This window comes from Punica granatum, chromosome 1 (genome assembly GCF_007655135.1).
Source record: "Punica granatum isolate Tunisia-2019 chromosome 1, ASM765513v2, whole genome shotgun sequence".
NCBI lineage: Eukaryota > Viridiplantae > Streptophyta > Magnoliopsida > Myrtales > Lythraceae > Punica > Punica granatum.
The window spans coordinates 48,986,312-49,005,924 of NC_045127.1; the positions used below are offsets into that span (position 1 = coordinate 48,986,312).

General features: G+C 38.9%; 3 protein-coding genes and 1 pseudogene across 8 annotated transcripts; all 4 read right to left on the bottom strand.

Annotated features, from left to right (window-relative positions):
* Positions 1-2,224: 2,224 nt before the first annotated feature.
* Positions 2,225-5,324, bottom strand: LOC116194239 (short-chain dehydrogenase TIC 32, chloroplastic-like). Of its 6 annotated transcripts, none has more exons than XM_031523033.1 (8): positions 5,114-5,324; positions 4,078-4,309; positions 3,722-3,801; positions 3,467-3,620; positions 3,289-3,367; positions 3,092-3,176; positions 2,809-2,876; positions 2,225-2,621 (listed from the first exon to the last, which is right to left on the bottom strand). In XM_031523033.1, the coding sequence occupies exons 1-7, from the start codon at positions 5,217-5,219 to the stop codon at positions 2,833-2,835; spliced, it is 780 nt and encodes a 259-aa protein (XP_031378893.1). In that variant the 5' UTR covers positions 5,220-5,324; the 3' UTR covers positions 2,225-2,621; positions 2,809-2,832. The 6 variants fall into 6 exon arrangements, with proteins under 6 accessions (XP_031378893.1, XP_031378902.1, XP_031378870.1 ...); XM_031523042.1 differs by lacking the exon at positions 2,809-2,876 and adding an exon at positions 2,888-2,924 and having other exon boundaries at positions 2,225-2,631; XM_031523010.1 differs by lacking the exon at positions 2,809-2,876 and adding an exon at positions 2,877-2,924.
* A 2,404-nt stretch (positions 5,325-7,728) lies between these two features.
* LOC116200602 lies at positions 7,729-12,804 on the bottom strand (annotated as a pseudogene).
* Positions 12,805-12,941: 137 nt separating this feature from the next.
* On the bottom strand, positions 12,942-15,952 carry LOC116200594 (short-chain dehydrogenase TIC 32, chloroplastic-like). Its single transcript, XM_031531429.1, has 8 exons — positions 15,689-15,952; positions 14,851-15,082; positions 14,443-14,522; positions 14,178-14,331; positions 13,970-14,048; positions 13,794-13,878; positions 13,618-13,664; positions 12,942-13,414 (listed from the first exon to the last, which is right to left on the bottom strand). Exons 1-8 carry the CDS (start codon positions 15,792-15,794, stop codon positions 13,250-13,252), a joined length of 948 nt encoding a protein of 315 aa, XP_031387289.1. The 5' UTR covers positions 15,795-15,952; the 3' UTR covers positions 12,942-13,249.
* A 1,756-nt stretch (positions 15,953-17,708) lies between these two features.
* Positions 17,709-19,230, bottom strand: LOC116200613 (aquaporin PIP1-3). The gene is made up of 4 exons (XM_031531447.1): positions 18,781-19,230; positions 18,395-18,693; positions 18,120-18,260; positions 17,709-17,996 (listed from the first exon to the last, which is right to left on the bottom strand). The coding sequence occupies exons 1-4, from the start codon at positions 19,106-19,108 to the stop codon at positions 17,901-17,903; spliced, it is 864 nt and encodes a 287-aa protein (XP_031387307.1). The 5' UTR covers positions 19,109-19,230; the 3' UTR covers positions 17,709-17,900.
* Positions 19,231-19,613: the final 383 nt, after the last annotated feature.

Sequence of the window (19,613 nt, forward strand, 5' to 3'; positions counted from 1 at the left end):
GCCATATGGACCTCATACTAGTAGGGGCGGCCCAATAGAGATTCAGGACTCTAAAAATAATTTCATTCAGATGCCTCTTCTTTTATAATTTTCTAGTATCGTTGGCGCTCTTCAATATCTTATGCTAATAAATCAGCTCGATATCTTACGCTAATAAGTCGGCTCGATATCTCTCTTGTTATGAATGTTGTATGCCAACATATGCGTCCTCCCACAAATGCACGTTATCAGATAGTCAAACGCATACTTTGATATGTTCAAGGCACTCTAAACTTGGGACTGCATATTCTGGCCTCAAAATTCTCTCCATCTGTATGCATATGTTGATGTGTTGCAAGCTCAATAGTACGACTGGCTCCTGCACTTTTCTCGGGTCATATTGTATTTCTTGATGCACAAAGAAGTAGCCTACAATTGCTCGTACGACTGCTGAAGCGGAATTTCAAGCTCTGGCGGCGGCAGAACTCACTTCCATTTCCTTTATTTTACAAGATATTGGTGTTTCTCAGCCTTGCTCTTCACTTGTTTTCTAAGATAATATATCATCTCTTTTCTTGGCTCTGAACCCCTGTCCTCCATGCTTGCACGGAACATATGTCGAGATCGGCCGTCATTTTGTTCGAGAGAAGGTTGCTTGGGGTGCCATTACCACGCGATATATTCCATCGTCTTTGCAATTCGTGATTCATTTTCGGGAATTTGTACCAAACTCGGTCCTTGGTCTCTACCGATGGCTTGTTTGCGGGGGAGTGTTGACATAACAAAGCGCAACCCACTGGATAAGGATGCACGAACTGCCGCGATTCTCCCAAATTTTTGAAGACTACTTTTATCTATATTTTATTCTCTCATGTGATTATATTGGTTAGTCAAAATAGGAAATATATTAGTATGTTTCGTACACACATGTATAAATCTGTAAGATAAAGGAATGAAATGCAATGTTGGTGATTTTTGACGTAATTAATTTTTTTTATTCATAAATTTATTTTCTCTATTAGAGGCAGTTTGCATGGATTTAATATGGGAAAATTCTCGGGAATCTCACTTTTGAGATTTTCGAACTTTCACGGGGTAATCTAAGAACAGCATCGTTAAAGGTGGCATTCTGAGATTAACCTCTCGAAAGGGGTAACTTTTATTTTTATTTTTTTTGCTTTCTTTCTTTTAGTTTGTCGACAGATTTTCACATAATTTAATAAGGAAATTCCTTCTTTCTTTTCAGTTACAAGATGTTCATGAATTTAGTGCAATTATCAAAGAGCATAATAGTTCATGAGTATCGAATCTAAAATCTTTAAGGCCCCGTTTGGATTCAAAAACAATTAATTTTAACTTTAATTTTAACTCAACAAACACACTACATAAAAAAATACACATTTCTCAATTCAAAAATTTTAACTTTAACTTTAACTCAACATATTACACAACAAAAACACACGTTTCCCAAGTGAAATTTATAATCACATCTCATTTGTCATTTTCTACAATCAAAATCAAAATCAAAATCAAAGTAACTTTAACTCTGAATTCAAACAGCCCCTAAGTTACTAGGAGTAGATAAAGATAGTTGCGCTACACCATCTTTCTTTCTTTTAATTTGTTGACAAATTTTCTCATAGTTTAATTTACTAAGATAATTCCCCACAATTCTCTCACGCAGGGAAGATCAAAACTTTAAAAAAAAAAATTAATTTCGCTTTTTTTTAGTTTATATAATAGGACGAATATGTTGCGTGTATTACGTTACTAAATAAATATAATATTAAAACAAACTTGAATTTTTCCATAAGTAATCAAATTATATAGGGATATTTTTATAAAATTATACATATTTTCCATGATCTGTTCACTTTCCAAACACAAAATCTAGAATTACCCTTTACATTTTCAAAAATATATTACACTTACCAAATACGATAATATAACATTCCATGTAATCTATTCCGAACTTACTTTCCCAGTAATCTAAATTTTCATGTAATCTAACAATCAACAAAGTCCCAACGTCACCTTATAAGAATGTTCATTGCGTATAATTATATGATTATGCTTCAGCTTCACATGAACGTGATTCTTTTTCTAGTAACGCTAGAAACGTCTTATAGATATATTATGTTTTTATCGGCAAATAAGTCGGACTATATTTGACGAAGTAATGAATTGATATCTCCATACATACAAGTGCATATGTACTCTAGGAATGTATATTCTGCACCCGTGATTTTGAAACTGTAACACCTTTCCCGTGATCAAGCTTTTTGCGCAATACTGAGCAATTTCCAAAAACATTTCGGCTTATTATCTGCAACGATCGAAGAAACCATCTGTGCGTGCAAAGTGAACATTGGAAATGTTTCACCTTTTCAATCAATACAAAGCTTTAGGTACGTTACCGACTCCCTAACCCTAATATTCTGCCACTTCTCTCGTCATCCTAAATCCGGAGTCTGATCTACTTGAATTCCGGTCAAGTTTATGCTGAAATTCCACAACTTCTTTGCCAAATTAGCATCCCGCGCAAGATTACTCGGCTTCCCGATATTACTGTCCGCAAAATACTCGCCGCTGACCCCTGCAACCCGCGGGTGTAAAGCCACATAGCATGTAGTTGCTGCTCCCTGATCCATAAAAGATATAGAGAATCGACACAAATGAGACCATATATGTTTTGGTGAAAAGTAAAAGAGTAACGTCATGTCGGAAGTAGAAAATATATATATATACATATATATATAAGTCGTACTTGCGTGCATTCAAAACTTAAGATAAATCACTTGTCATGTGATGTAGTCCTACTGATTTTACCTTTCATCACGTGACGAGATAAAATCATGAGAAATTTCCTCTAGAGCTATGAGCAAAAAATAAATTACCTGCGGAATATTTTTTTAACACATATTTAATGATCGAGCACACAATAGCTGCATTAACAGGAAAAAAAAAATAACGAAAATAAATATTAGTGTTGAAAAATTATATTTTTTTTCTAGCATATTTTCTCTTACTTACTATATCGCAAAAGCAAAAGTACAAGAAACAAAGTTATATATTCAAAATTTTTGTGCTTAGAAATTATTATTGGAGTCACCGTTGATAAGTTTGTGATGACGAAAAATATTGGTAGATATAGCTCCCAGATGAACTGAATTTGCAGTTATTTGGACTTCTTCCTCCTATTTAATTGACAAAAAGAATGAACAAATTTTATGATAAGAAAGTGCCACTCATGAAAGAATAACGAAAAGGGCATGCGAAAGAAGCTGTTTAAGAATGTGTTTTGAGTACCTTCAGGAGCCTCGCTAGCCCCTTAGCGTGGAGTATGTTAGCAAGCTTTGATTGCCCGTAGGCCAGTACAAAGTTGTATCTGCAATAACGTGAGACGACGAAACCTTGAGAAAATGGATTCATCAAACTCAAAAGATCAATCTCCATAGAGAGTATTGAAGGAAGCTATATATTTCACCCCGATTCATCGTTGATCTTATCAAAACGGATCCCGTCATGGTACACCAAACGGTGGGCCTCCGATGTCAAATTAACAATCCTCCCTTCTTTGTTGCTTCGACTTGATGTCCTCTTCATTGTCTCCAACAGAAGATTCGTTAGAAGAAAATGACCTGCAGTGTGAAAGCGAACAACATCTAAGGAAAATATGCAAAAGTTTTGCCAGAGTTCCCGATACCCCTGCAGGATTAAATGCCTCAATCTTAAAACATACCCGAGTGGTTTGTCGCTATATGTAGCTCGATGCCTTCTTGAGAAAGCATGAAAGGAGTTCCGAATATCCCTGCATTATTTCTTCCGAAGATAACAAACGGAGAATAGGTGGGAAAAAAACATCAACTCTGGATTTTCAAGAAAAGAATGGAAGGCCAGCTGGGTTGGCAACAGAGGAAAGAAAATGAAATGGAATGGGATCACAATATGAGATCATCCGATTCTTGGTGATTATTTCATCAGGCTTCCTCGCCATTATTTTGAACCAAAAATGACATACATTGCAGCATGATCTGCTGTCAGTTCAGTGAGATAACGATTTCTTATTTGTTTGGATGAAACGAATGAGATACTTACACAAGGAGATTCAGGGGAAGGCCCGAGGAAACATAATCTGATGCAAATTTCCTGACGGATGCCATCGAGCTGAGATCCAACTCCATAGTATCGATTTGAGCAGATGGAAGTTCCTTCATTATGGCCTCCTTGACTTCCCGACCAGCTCCCATATTCCTCATGGCCATAATGACGTGTGCCCCACGTAGTGCGAGAACTCGTGTTGTCTCAATCCCGATACCACTTGATGCACCTGAAATTACGAGCAACTTATCTCGATAAAAGGGATGCTATAAACAAGCAATTTTCCACACAAAAACTACACACGGGGCTAATGCATGGACAGGAACCTCCTGACTGGATAGAGCAGCAGATTTCTTTTATATATAATACGCTTGGATAAATTATTGATGACATTTGTATATATCGAGTTACCGAAATTATTAGAAAGTGCCCTCCGAGTCTGCTTTCTACCCCAACTAAAACGCCTCCTGTACAATCTCCAGCTGAGACGGGCCATTGACTACAGAAACATCATTGTCTCATGACAGTCAAAGGCTCATCAAATTTAACAAAAAACTGAGACTTCTGCCAAGATGGGGACCTCCTTAGGGTTCACTGCTCTTATAGTCGGGTCTGCTAAACCCGTGTTGCCATCCCGACCATGGCAATTCCTTATTGCAAGGATATGAGGGCACAGCAGCGATCAAAGGTGGGGGACTGCAGTATCGTCACTACATCTAGTATGAACAGAAATAGCACCAGATATAACGTAAAATCGCATTCACTTTCCGATATATCTTCGGCACGTGAAAACTGCATTTGGCATGAGATGACAAGCCAGTTGCATAGCTCTAACCAAGGAAATGAGGGAAACAAAGGCATCGCATTCCGGAGCCGCGAAAACAACCCGAGGATCATCCTCGACAAAGATCTTTTACCTCTTACGTAAAATTAGCAATCAATGGACACAAACAAGTAGGTCTACTCAGACACCACACATCCACGGACCGAAACGCGTTGTGATCATAAAAGACCCGGGAAGGAATTGTTGGACCTGTGACGATAGCGGTGATACCAGAGGCATCGATTCCATGGGTGACTTCCTCGGCGGTCGACCGAGCGGAGAACCCAGACGGCCCCTTCCAACCAAATATCCACATCTTCGAGTTCCACCACTCTTCCCAGCACTTCGGTGTCTTAACTCTCCAGTTATGACCCGAAACAGAGCTCAAACGATCATCAGCTTCTGTCTTGTCTCGCGTTGTTGACTTTGGGTTTGTCGTCAATCATCAGTAGGTGTGGTCTGGTGGATCTGCTGGCCCCACCACGGCAACCAAAAGATTTGACCGGGCTGGGAAAATTTGTCGTGCAGACCGGACCGTTGATCTTCGGTTTGAATTAAGGGAAACGGAATAAAAAATAATAATAATAATAAAGGAAGGAAAATTTATGCCTTCCTTTTGTTTTCTTCTCTTCCGTTTCTCTAAATCCAAATGGAAGGTGAGGTTTTTTTTTTTTCGGTAGAATAGGGGTCATCGGCCAATAAGAAAATAAAAATTACATGAAATATAAACGGGGTAAGGAGGCCCCAGAGAGATCGCCCAGAATGAGCGACAGAACGCTACTTGGTGGGTGGGCATAGAAATGAGATCCCGGTGAGAGACAAGTCGCCGACCGGCCCATTCAATCCGCACACGCATTACCCTCCCTATATGTATGACAGATTTGCACTTGCCAATCCCGTACAAGTAACTCCCAAATGTCATCCACTAAGAGCTCGATAGAAGCCACAGTCGGGGAAGGGCGAGTGATCATCAGCTTCACGACCTCCGAATCCACCTCCAATATAATCTGCCGAAGTCCTAGATCCCAAGCGTATTGAAGGCCTATGAGAGCCCCCCATAATTCGGCCATGATTGAAGTCGCGAATCCGACATTGTGCGCAAAACCTCCAATCCATTGCCCATCCTCCCCATGTATAACTCCACCAGCATCTGCAAGCCCCGGATTTCCTCTGGCAGTGGCTCAGCTCATTTTGGATCCGCTAGCAGTGGCTCAGATCATTTTGCCTTCAGTCCATAAGTAACGTCACGATCTGAGCGAGCATCTATACAAATCGGCCCTCACGTGGGACCCACCATTATGGGTATGTGTTTGCCTTTGACTAGACTGACAAAGCAAATTTCAAAGCTAATTACCTAGTTTGCGTTTGGTTTCAGATAAAGTTATTATTTTACTTAATTCTATTTCACTTTTAAAAAAATGAAAATAAAATAATTGAAATTTTTTATTATTAAAAAATTATTTATAATAATTATTGAAAAAATACTAGAGAATTTATTATAAAATTAGAGAAAAAGATAAAAAAAAAGTAATGAATTATTGGGAGAATTTAATATTAAAAAGTTAATTGTAATAATGATTAAGAAAAGTATGTGAAAAAATTTATTATTAATTGGAAAAAAAATAAAATAGTGATGATTGTGTTATTGAATTGAGAAAAAAATAGAGTAAAGATATCTGGAATAAAATTTTGATTTGAAAAACAAAGTATTGTGATGATGATTATTCTGTTTAATTGGTTGTTGTTCCTCTTGTTTATAATTTACTAAACCAACGTGTCAGAGCATAATTGTGCGATAATTTACAAAACTAGCGAAAGGCCACATGGGCTAAAAATAATGAGATGTTTTATTAGATAGGCAATAAGTTATAAAAATAACATCTAAAAAATAAGGTTTTTTCTGTTGTATAATATCTAAAAAAATAGATTTATGTACCTAATATATCTTCCTATAATATTTTTTATTGCTATTGTGCATAGAGGTCTTGTCTTCCCGAAACAACTAAAGTTTTATCTATTTTATTTGTTATAATATGTTAGGACATTAAAAAAAAAATCCGCCCAAGTATATCCTTGGTCCTTAGATACTCCAAGTCAAGCATTTTCTCTTCATCTACTTCGTTATTGCTTCTTTCTCTTAAGATGGGATATTTTTATTTTATTTTATTTTATTTTACTATAATTCTATAACATATTTTGTGATAAGTACTAACAGTAAGCTATTTTTCTAAATGAAGTTGCGAAATTATATAATATGTTGACTTCTTCTAAATTTTGCATGTTAAACTATCTTTGGAGTCCTCAAATGGCAGGGTTCGAGACAGTTTAATCGAAACTTCATGTGTCCAATGACTGTAAAATGTTGTTTACCCCCTAAGAAATATGGTTTCTTATATGAATGCATGCAGTCGATCTTCATTCCAAAATTTTGGATCCTCATAAACTTAATGTAACAATTTAATTGATTCATTATAAGTTAGTCTTTTAGTCTTCCATTGAAAGTCATTTCGGTTTCAAGTTGGGATCACAAAATTGTACCACTTACCACATTGCTATTGGTGTTCATACGAAAAGTTACGCAAGGAAAAGCTTGCTGCGTTATACGTGACATTTCTCGGTACGTCGCCTGACTTTTAATATTTATATAAATTACTAATTATAAATTTTCATTATGACCTCTAAAATAATAAGTTTTATTTATTCTTATACATATTTATAGCAGTTGACGGATGCAATCTCCCGCCATCTCGGTACTCAATCTACTCTAATAACAAGAAGATATATTAATTCTCTCCGATTCAAAAAAATCACTCAATCAAAATATTTTATTTCATTTATCCAATACAAAAAGAAAAAGACAAAATAATATACCAGATCCTATGTTGGTATCCATATCTTGTCTGAAAAATAGAGATAGTTCATTAACTATTTAAACAAAAAATTACTTTCTAGTTAATCTAAAGGGTGTAGCACAATGACACTTTTTTTGCCACGTAACAAAAATGTTTCATATTCGATACTCGTTGTGGGACTATCCCTACATTATTATTTATTTAGAATTTCTATTCCCCACAATATAAAAACAGTCGGATTCTTGAGATAGACTCCCTACCCAACATTGATAACATTTACATTTGCAAGCCACAATCAGTAAAAAGCTTCAAGCGCGTTATTTACTTTCAAATTTCTCGCCACTTCTTGCAGTATCACCCGAACGTACTCCGGATAAAGCAAGACCATATATCATCACTCCAAAGTTCGACCTACTTGAGTTCGGTCAAGTTTTCGCTGAAATCCCACAGCTTCTTTGGCAAATCAGCATCCTGGGCGGGACTACTCGGCTTCACTATGTTGCTGTCCAAGAAATACTTGCCACTCACCCCCATGACTTGTGGATGGAAAGCAACATAGCACGTAGTTGATGCTCCCTGGTACATATTTAGAACATACCAAGAATAAATAGCAATAACTTAGAATATGCATGGTGAAACGAGAAAATACAAAGAGAAATACACAATTCAAACATCGAAAATGCGGTGGAGTGGACGAAGTCATCAAAAATTTACTTTAAGGCAGTCTATTGGTTCTACATCACAGAACATGGCAAAGATAGAATTGCAAAATAATCCCTCTAGAGATGAGAGCAAAAGAAAATTACCTGTGGGATGTTTTTGAGAAAATATTTACCGAGCGAACTAGTAATAGCTGCATTAATAGGGAAAAGTTAGAATAGGAACAACAATTAGGATCGAACAAATACTTTCTTCATCAGGTATAGCAAAGGAATAAAAGTACATGAAACAAAGTTATATATCTAAAGACTTTGTGGTTAGAATAGGAGTAACCATTCAAAAAACCATGGTAACGCAAAAGATTGGTTGCTATAGCTCCAGGATGAGCTGAATTAGCAGTTATTTGGACTCCTTCCTCCTGTTTAAGTAACAAAACAAAACAAGATAAAGGTTTCTGAAGCTCCAGTCATGGAAGAACAACAATACAATAACTTAAGAAACCGAATAATAGTCCAGAGGGCAAGTCAAAGAAACTGTTTTTTGTGGCTATAAAACTGTCGAATACCTTCAGGCGCCTTGCTAGCTCATTAGCAGGAAGGATGTTCGCAAGCTTTGATTGCCCATAGGCTTGTATGCTGTTGTATCTGTAATAATGCATAGGAAACCTTGATAAAACAGTATTTACATTTAAATTCCAATGCATCGATCACAAGAAACCCAATGCTGTAATATAATCTCCATCGCTAGAGGATATCAGAGGAAGTTACATATCTTACACTGATTCATCATTGACCTTATCAAAACGGATGCCTTCACGGTATGCAAAACGGTGACCGTCTGAGGACAAATTAACAATCCTCCCTTCTCTATTGCTTTCACTTGATGTCTTCTTCATCGTCTCCAGCATAAGATTTGTTAGAAGAAAATGACCTGGAAAATGAAAACATACCCAAACCTCCAAAAGAAGAAGAAAAAAAAAAAACTAATGAGTTAAACGTGTCGCTCTTACTACATACCCAAATGGTTGGTTGCAAACTGTAGCTCAATGCCGTCTTGAGAAAGCATGAAAGGAGTTGCCATTATCCCAGCATTATTTCTTCCAAAGAAATCAAGGAGATAAAGCAAAAACAAAAAACTCACTGCGTGGGTCTTCAATAAAATAAGTGTTAAGACCCAAAATTGACAGTTATCGATGTCAAAAAGAATGGAATGCAAACGAAAAGGCTGCAGCAAGAATGATCTCTAGTTCTAGCAACAAAAGGGCAAGTCCATGTGTGGCAACAGTGGAAAGAACATGGAATGGAATCATAAACGGAACCATCCAATTTTTAGTGATTATTCCATTATGCTCCCTTCCCATCTATCTATACTTTATACTAAAGGAGAGTTCTAAGGAGCTCTCTTATTGAGCCACATCATCTATGAGAATATTAAAAAAATATTTTTTATTTTTTATCTAGGTGGTAAAAGTATAACTCTCAATAATTTACTATAAAAATCTATCTATAGTATTAATAAAATTGTCCTATTTACCTTTCAGCACCAAGGAGTCCCATCAAATCCTCCTACCTACTCCTTTCAAATTCATGATATCTTTTTTTTTTATTTTCTCATTTTTTTATTGAGTTCCAAGTATGAAAGATAAAGTATTTACAGTACATTATCATCAAATCCACTTATGGAACTTTAAGAAAATGATAAAAAATAAATAATGTAATTAAAAAGTGACGGTAGAGAATATATAATTTCAAGAAAGTCAAATTAATATATAGATTATCTATGATATGATTTTCTCACATAAACATTTAAATCAAACTTAATATAATTATTTATCTAATAAAGCCATAAGTTTTAATGGTGCAATTAAATTATTAAATCGCAATAATTTTCCAAAGAATTTAAATTTAGTCAAAACAATGATTTACTACCTTTTAGCAAGTATATATACTTGATAATAGTTAATACATGACATGATATAATGGTGATGTCATCATTTTATTGTAATATATGATTATTCTAAAATATCGCATATGATTATTAAATATATATTATGAGATTATGAAATATTTCTAGCAAAAATTAAATTATGAAATATATCAAGTAAAATTTTGAGTAAAATTCACCAAAAAATTTGAGTTAGGAAAAGATTGTATGGTTCGCTGGGAAGCACGGATTTATTACTAGTTCCTTTTAACCCACTATGACATAGAAGCATGAATGGAATTTCTTACATAAGCAGATTCAGAGGAAGGCCCGAGGAGACATAATTTGACGCAAATTTCCTCACGGATGCCATCGAGCTCAGAACCAACTCCATGGTATCAACTATCAACTTTAGCTGGTGGAAGTTCCCTCTATATAGCCTTCTCGACTTCCCGACCAGCTTCCATATTCCTCACGGCCATAACAACATGTGCCCCACGTAAAATTGATGCACCTGAAGTTATTAAATTTCCATTAGGCTTATACGGGCTCGGTCTCATATCCACTTAAAAGCTCAAGCTGATAAGTGGTGGTACCCAATACCATATAAACCCATGGATGGATATTCTTTTTCTTTTCCGATGTGGGATTTATCCCATTTTTACTCCTCAACACCCGCCCTCACGTGCAACGTGTGGTCTATTTCTGCCTACACGTTGTCACGTGCCCTTAAACACCCGCCCTCAACAATTGACCTCGAGCCGGGCTCTTCTTCCGTGCTCGGGCAAGGGGGGACTAACACAAGGCGCACACTTTGGCTGCACTCGGACATATTGGGCCTGACGCGGTGTGGGTGCGCACACGCCCGTGGGCGCGCTACGCGTAACCTGGTCTCTGATACCATATTAAATTTCCATTGGGCTTATACGGGCTCGGGCCCATATCCACTTAAAAGCTCAAGCTGATAAGTGGTGGTACCCAAGTACCATATAAACCCATGGATATTCTTTTTCTTTTCCGATGTGGGATTTATCCCATTTTTACTCCTCAACAGAAGTTACAAACAATTTGTCCAGATAAATAAGATATTTAATAAGGGATCAACAATTGCAACTCACCTTGATTGAGCTCCTTAAATTTTTGTCTAACTGAAAAGCTGCTCAATTTGCCACAGGAAAACTATACACATGGGCTAGCTTGGACAGAAACTGCGACAATCCATATACCAGAAAATCTTTGTTTCACATTTGCAACGGGGCAATGCCTGATGCAAATTTGAATATATCCATCTTTTGAAAATTCCAAGCTGAAATAGGTTGCTAAGAGACCTACTTAATCACCTTGATAACCAACCACAACGGACATGCTCCACTACACTATCCCAGGGAGACGTTAACGAAAACACATCAATGTTACCCGATAAACAGAAAAGGTCACTACCTCTAATTCAAAACATCATTTTTCCTCGATAGTCAGAGAAAGCTGTGTTACATCTGGCATAAACATTCAGTTAGCTGCTAAGAATGGGCTCAACTAGTCTCAGTGCAGTGAACTCATTAAGCACACAACAGGTTTATCATGAAAAGAAAATCGTACAGTTGAGTGTGCAAAAATATCGTATCATCATCCCCTTCACCGGATCACTCATGCGATGTTCGGTACGAAGAAAAGAACCAGCTTGGGATGTAACTTAAAACGGGATTTCCTTCCGATTCCTGTGGGGCAACTATGGCATAAGATAACGTTCGAGGATGCATAGAGATTGTGGTTTGGCATGACTCTCATTCAAGTGATTAGATGACTGGAAATGATGCATCCCGTCACATGAATCTCAACCTCCATTTGCAAACATCCATTAAGCTCCACCGAAAACTAGCTAAAAAGAAATTAGAGACAGTCGACTCCGATCACGCCAAGCCACTCTAGTCCACCAATAATCAGAGTAACTGAAACAGACCGAGCCACCCAGATGGGAATCGTCGGACCTGTGACGACGGCAGTGAGACCAGAGGCATCGATTCCACGGGTGACTGCCTCGGCGGTTGATCGAGCAGAGAACCCAGACTGCCCCTTCCACCCGAATATCCACATCTCCCGTGTTTTCTATAATGCACAGTGGATTTGAGAGAAGCTTTCTCCTTTCACTCTCCCGACAATAACCGACACCGCCCTATGTTTGTTTGACTTCGGTTTGTCCTCGGCAATCGAAAATGATTCTGCCGGTGGACTTGACCGACCCCACCACGGTCAGCGGCAGCCAAAGGAATGGAGTCAACCGGAGAAAAAGAGAATGTTGGGTGGTAAGTGGTAACACCTCCTTGCACGTAATCCCAAATTCCCAATTGAGGTAAATTAATTAATATATATATACATATATATATTGGACCGTACATTATCACATCAACTTTTTAGTGATACGGATCTAAGATAATTTGCCGAACCATTTGTAGCCATAAAGAACGATTGATTTTCTAGGGGATTTGGTAAAGATCACTTCCGAAATTGAAACCCCAACCGCAATGGGAAGGAGCACATGTGGTAAAGAAACATACATGTCGAATTTTACTATTTTGGTGAGAAAAGCAATGAGAAAAATTCAGCACAAAAAAATAGATAGATAGATAGATAGATAGATAGATCATTTTTTGTGTCAATCAGGGTTGTCCAGTGCAAGCACGCGCTACAAATTAACCAAACCCTTAGCCGAGATCATGACTAGCAATTTTTTCCTCCAACATTCCTTTCCATTTCTCACAACTCCCCACAGCTGCAACGAAAATCTTTTACCATACAAGCCACAGTCAGTACAAGCTTGACACTTTACCGTGTTTCTAATTTCTTGCCACTTCTCTGTAACCTCACAATCTCTAGATAGAGCAAGACTGCGAAACACAACTGCAAAAAGTCCAATCTACTTGAGCTCGGTCAAGTTTATGCTGAAATCCCACAACTTCTTTGCCAAATCAGAATCCTGTGCAAGAGCACTCGGTTTTGCTATATTACTGTCCGAAAAGTACTCGCCACTTACCCCTGCAACTTGCGGATGTAGAGCCACATAGCATGTGGTTGCTGCTCCCTGATTCACAAAGCATATCGAAATTGATATAAATGAGCCCATACACATCTTGGTGAAAGTAAAAACATAGAGAGTCAGCCTGTACTTCCTGAATATTAGGCAAAGGGGAAAAGGCAAAAAATTATTGGTCTCTCTCTTACACTGCACGTCGAGACAGAATTGCAAAAAAAAAAATTCTCCAAAGCTGAGCAAAAGAAAATTACCTGTGGGACGTTTTTCAGCACATATTTACCGATAGAGCTAGCAAGAGCTGCATTAGTAGTGGAAAAAGAAATTAGTGTAGAAAAAAAATTTCTTTTTCTGTGTAGTTCCTCTTCATGTAGGCAACAAAACGTGCATGAAACAAAGTCATATATGTTGCAGTTAGGTTAGGGGTAACCATTGATAAAACTGTGGTAACGTAGAAGATTGGTTGCTATAGATCCAGGATGAAGTGAATTGGCAGTTACGTGGCCACCTTCCTCCTATTTAAAAGACAGAAAATAATAATAATTCTAAAGAATTCAAAAGGGAAAGTGAAAGGAGCTATTTTCTGAGGCTATAAATGTTGAGTACCTTAAGTTGCTTTGCTAGCTCTTTAGCGTGCAGTATGTTTGCAAGCTTTGATTGCCCATAGGCTTGTATGCTGTTGTATCTGTAATTACGTACAGGAAAACTTGAGAAAACACATTTAACATGTAACTCCAGCAACATAGATCAAAATTAACCCAAGGCTGTAAAGTAATCCCCATCGTAAGAAAATATTAAAGCTCTACATATTTACTCTGGTTCACTGTTGATCTTATCAAAACGGATGCCTTCACGATATGTAAAACGGTGAGCCTCTGATGACAAATTAACAATCCTCCCTTCTCTGTTGCTTTCTACTGATGTCTTCCTCATTGTCTCCAGCAGAAGATTCGTTAGAAGAAAATGACCTGGAGGTCATATTTTCAGAAGATAAATATTGCGAAGATGAGCGGTAACTAAGGAAAAATTGCAAAAGGACTCATCCATTATGGTAATAAATGTGCCCGACAAAAACATACCCAAATGGTTGGTTGCAAACTGTAGTTCGATGTTGTCTTGAGAAAGCATGAATGGAGTTGCCATTACCCCTGCATTATTTCTTCCAAAAAAAACAAAGAGATAGAGCAAAAACAAAAAGTTTACTGTCGATCTTCAATAGAACGAATGTTAGAACCCAAAAGTGATGAATATCAATGTACTCGCAAGCAAAACGTTTGCAGCAAGAATAATTTTCAAGCCAAGCCAACAAAAACTGCAAGACCATGTTAGCCGCAGCAGGAAAACAGAACGGTAATGAAACAGCATGGAGTCGTTATACGAAATCATCCAAATTTTTTGTGAGAATCCCATTATGTTTCCTTCCCTCTACTTAGAACCTGACATGGCATAGCAGCAGGGTCTGCCATCTGTTGAGTGGAGTTTCTTACATGAGCAGATTCAGGGCAAGGCCCGAGGAGACATAATCCGACGCAAATTTCCTAACAGATGCCATTGAGCTGAGATCCAACTGCATAGTATCAAGTTTAGCTGATGGAAGTTCCTTCAAAATAGCCTCCTTGACTTCCCGACCAGTTTCCATATTCCTCACAGCCATGACAACGTGGGCGCCACGTAGCGCGAGAACCCGTGTTGTCTCCACCCCAATACCGCTTGATGCACCTGATGTTACAAGCAAATAATAGATGAAAAAGATATTTATTAAGGGACAAACAACTGCAACTAACAGCTCTTGAGCTCCTTAAACTTTTCTCCAACTGAAAGGCCGCTCTCCAGAAGCAATTCTCCACATAAGAACAATACACAGACTTATGCATGGACAGAAACTTCCTGAATATTTTATGTTTCCCATTTGCGACCGGGCAATGCCTGATGGGATTTAAATATATCCATTTTCCGAAATGTTCCAAACCGAGATACGTTACTAAGTGAACTCCTAATTAGCTCCCCATGATTATCAACCACAAGCGTAACATTTCCAAGGGAGACATGCCATTCATTAACAAAACATATTCTCTTTCTATTGATTACTTCCACGAATTTACTCTAAGTCTAACCAAGGAGATGATCAGGAAAGTTTCGTCACGTCACAGTGCTGCCTAAACAACCTAATGATTAATATTAGCTTCCATTTCCAAACATCCATCCATCAGCCTAAGGATAAATATCAATCAATGGAGACAGTCGACTCCGGTCACAGCAAGCGACTCCAGTCTAACGGTATTGAAAGTAACTCAAACAGAGAGACCCAGGGAGGAATTTCCGGACCTGTGACGATGGCGGTGAGACCAGAGGCATCGATTCCATGGGTAACTTCCTCGGCGGTCGAGCGAGCGGAGAACCCGGACGGCCCCTTCCACCCGAATAACCACATCCCCGATCACTTTTGACTCTTCAGTGACGACTGATGGAGAGCTCAACGAAGAAAACAGCCGATGATCGATTGGTTCTATCGTTGTTTGCTTGTTTTCGGTGTTGTCATCCGGTCGGCGACATGGATTCCACGGGGGACTCCACTGCCTCCACCGGCCGACAGCAACCAACGAGATGGACCGGACCGGAGAGGTTGTAGTGTGGACCGGTCCATGAGATTTGTTTTGGGCCTCAGAAGCCCACCATTGCCCATTATTTACCTATTCGACCCTCGTGTTTCCTAGAGGAGGTCTACCATTACCAGGCTCTCAGTTTTAATAGGTGCGTTATCGCAGATTTGCAAGAGCAAGAGCATCTTTTTCGGCATGCATCCCCATCTCCAAAACTATAATTAATTTCGACAAATTAAGTTCGAGCTCACTGAACTCATTAAAGAATAAAGTTCTTTCAATTAGCGTAAATCTTCCCCATACTCGAATTTGAAATATTAATTAAGGAAAACAAACACCATTCCACATGGACGAACTCGAACTCACATTAGTAACAGGGGGTCTTTTGCTGCATGCTAATAGATGATTATAAGAACCATTCCGTTTGTACAGTATCTTTAACAATCAATTCAATTTGTTTAAGCAGGTCTTGTATTAACCTTTTCTTAACTGGCCCTAGTAAGGCCGAAGATAAAGTGCGGGTATCCTGCCCAAGCTCAAACGTTTTTTTCTTCTTTTTTTTTTGCTGAATAAAATTGTGGGCAGCAATAATAATAATAACATTATCGCCCATCGCTACACAATAATCGGACTATTGTGTTCAACCGTTATCAAATGAACTGAACAACCAGCGCAAACTAGCCCCCGTCAGCGTAACACCAACTAAACAATCAGCGCAAGCACTGACTCTGTTAGCATAACACCATCAGGAATCAAGTTCACAAAAATCGAAAATGACTCCAAGCCCAAACCAAAGAACTCACCCCTAACATATGCCTCTAGGGGATTCATATTCAAGACTCGAGAGCCTCCAAATTACATAGGAGTGAGCTTGGAGTTACCAAACCATCACCGTGATGGTGCCTGAGTTCAAACGTTAAACGTCCATAACCACAGCTAAAACTTGATTGATACCCCGTTTAATTTTACAATCTGATTTTAAAATTTTTACTTTAACTTTAACTTTAAGTCTACTCACTACACAATAAAAATTAACTCTTCAAATTCAAAAATGTCAGCTCATATATAAACTCATATACAACTCCATTATACTCAATTCAATTTTTAATATTAAATTCTCTCAACTATTCATTATTTTTTTAACAATTTGACAACACAATCATGACACAATCATTACTTTCTCTTAACTATTAATTACTTTTTTCATACTTTTTTCTCATAATTCAACCACACAATCATTATAATTCAATTAAAATCAAAACTCAACCCTACTTTTTAACTCTAAAATCAAACAAACCATAAGTAACCATTAGTGGGTACTTATGATCCACAGAGCCCAAAATGCACCATGAGTCTTGAACTAGTCCACAGTAGTTCGTGCTCTTAAACCGCGTCGATAGGAGAATTTGTCTCTGCCTAATTTGAACTTGATCGGAACACGGCAAGAGAACTCGAGTGATTGCGATTAAGTCCGGGAATCATCTGATCGAGTGATGAACTTGGATCACTTTCAGTTAATCCAATTGACTGTCAGTTGAGGTGGCGAAATGCACCAACAGGAACATGTACCTAACCTCTTTTATAGTGACCTCACATGTCTTGCCGCTCGCAGACAAGAATTAAAAGCAGAAGCGACCGTAAGGTAAGATAGCTTTGAGAAAAGGGGAGGGCAGAGCACTGTAAAGTGTAAAGAGAAAGACACTTATAGAAGAGAGAGAAGAGAGAGGAGCCGTCCACTCAAGATCTACCAAGAAATGCAATGTACTACTCATCATCCATCATCAACATCACTAGTAAGCTTAATAATAATTTACACCACATGTTCATCATTCACCATTCTTGACAACCCCAGATTAAAAAACAAGTAGGCAAAAGTTGAAAAAGAAAACATGACGGGGAAGAGATAAAAGTGGAAAAGATTTGGCTTCACAGTTGGCTCATGGCCTGGCCTTGAAGGGGATGGCCCTGATGACTATCTGGTGGTAGACTGCTGCAAGGGCAGCTCCGATGAAAGGCCCGACCCAGAAGATCCACTGCACCGATTTAAGGAAAAAAAAATCCGAGATTTAGTTCAATTATTAACAGATTACTGTCAATGGAAGGATTAACCATCAATTGAGAGATTGTCAATCATCAGGGTATGGATTCTTAATTACCATGTCATCCCATGCGTGTTGCTTGTTGAAGACGATGGCAGCTCCGAGACTCCTAGCCGGGTTAATGCCGGTTCCGGTGATCGGGATGGTGGCCAAGTGGACCAGGAACACGGCGAACCCGATAGGGAGAGGAGCCAAGATCTGCCCAGCAATTTAACCAGACCAATCATTATTATAGATGATACACATATAACCACCAAAGTAAAATCAATTCCACAGATTAATATTTCACACATAGATTGATTGATAGTGTTATGGTAACCAATTTTACTTACGGGGACGTGGGAGTCACGGGCGTTCCTCTTGGCATCGGTGGCAGAGAAGACGGTGTAGACGAGCACGAAGGTGCCGATGATCTCGGCTCCCAGGCCGTCTCCCTTGGTGTAGCCTTGAGCCACCACGTTGGCCCCACCGCCCAACATCTCGTACCTGCCGTTCCCCTGGAAGCCCTTCACGACTCCGGCTCCACAGATCGCTCCCAGGCACTGCATGACGATGTAGAAGATGGCCCTCGTGAGGGACAGCTTCCTCGCCAAGAACAGCCCGAAGGTCACCGCCGGGTTGATGTGCCCACCTGCCCCAAACAAACAAATTAACACTCAGTACAACGGGCAGGACAAGTTCACATAAGGGAGCCGAAGGGTATCAGAGCGAGTGTTACCGGAGATGCCGGCGGTACAGTAGACGAGGGCGAAGATCATGCCACCGAAGGCCCAGGCGATGCCCTGAATGCCCACGGTGGTGCACTTGGTCTTGGCGCTGCTCACCCCCATGACCGTCAACACGGTGATGTAGAGGAACAAGAAGGTGGCGACAAACTCGGCGATGCCCGCCCTGTAGAAGGACCAGGACTTGAGCTCCCCGGGCTCGAACAGAGGGGCCGGCGGCGGCTCCTTGTAGTCCTTGTCTGTCTGGGCGGACGTACCGATGGGCTGCCTCTCCGGGAACTTGTTTGCTCCGAGCTTAACATCCTCTTCCTTGCCCTCCATTGATGCTAGCTCTTCTCTCCTCTTCTTCTTCTTCTACTTTCTCGAAAGGACTGAACTTTCACAGAGAAACAGAGACTCAGTTGAAAGAAGAGTGGAGAAGATAAGGCTGGTTATATAGCTGGGGGGACGGGGAGATAGGGCGAGTCTCGAGGGTAATAATTCTGCACATCAGACAAATGGGTCGACCTTGCGAATTATAGAATCCTTTTTTAAAAAAATTGTTTTAATTATTTTTATCCAATTATAAAGAAAAGAAAATGAGGGAGCTTTACCATAAATTGCAGTTGATTAATTATTTAAAGGGTTTAGGTTTAGATTAGACAATAATAAATAAATAAAATAATAATAATTAGTAGTAACGGTATTGTGAAAGAATTTCTTGGGGCAGGAAAAAGAAAAAGAAAAGGTAAACGAGGGACAGTTCTGGAAAGAGCAGAGGGATGTTGACAGGTATTGTTGTTTGTTCTTATCCTCTCCAGAGTTGTCATTTAATTTTTTTTATTTT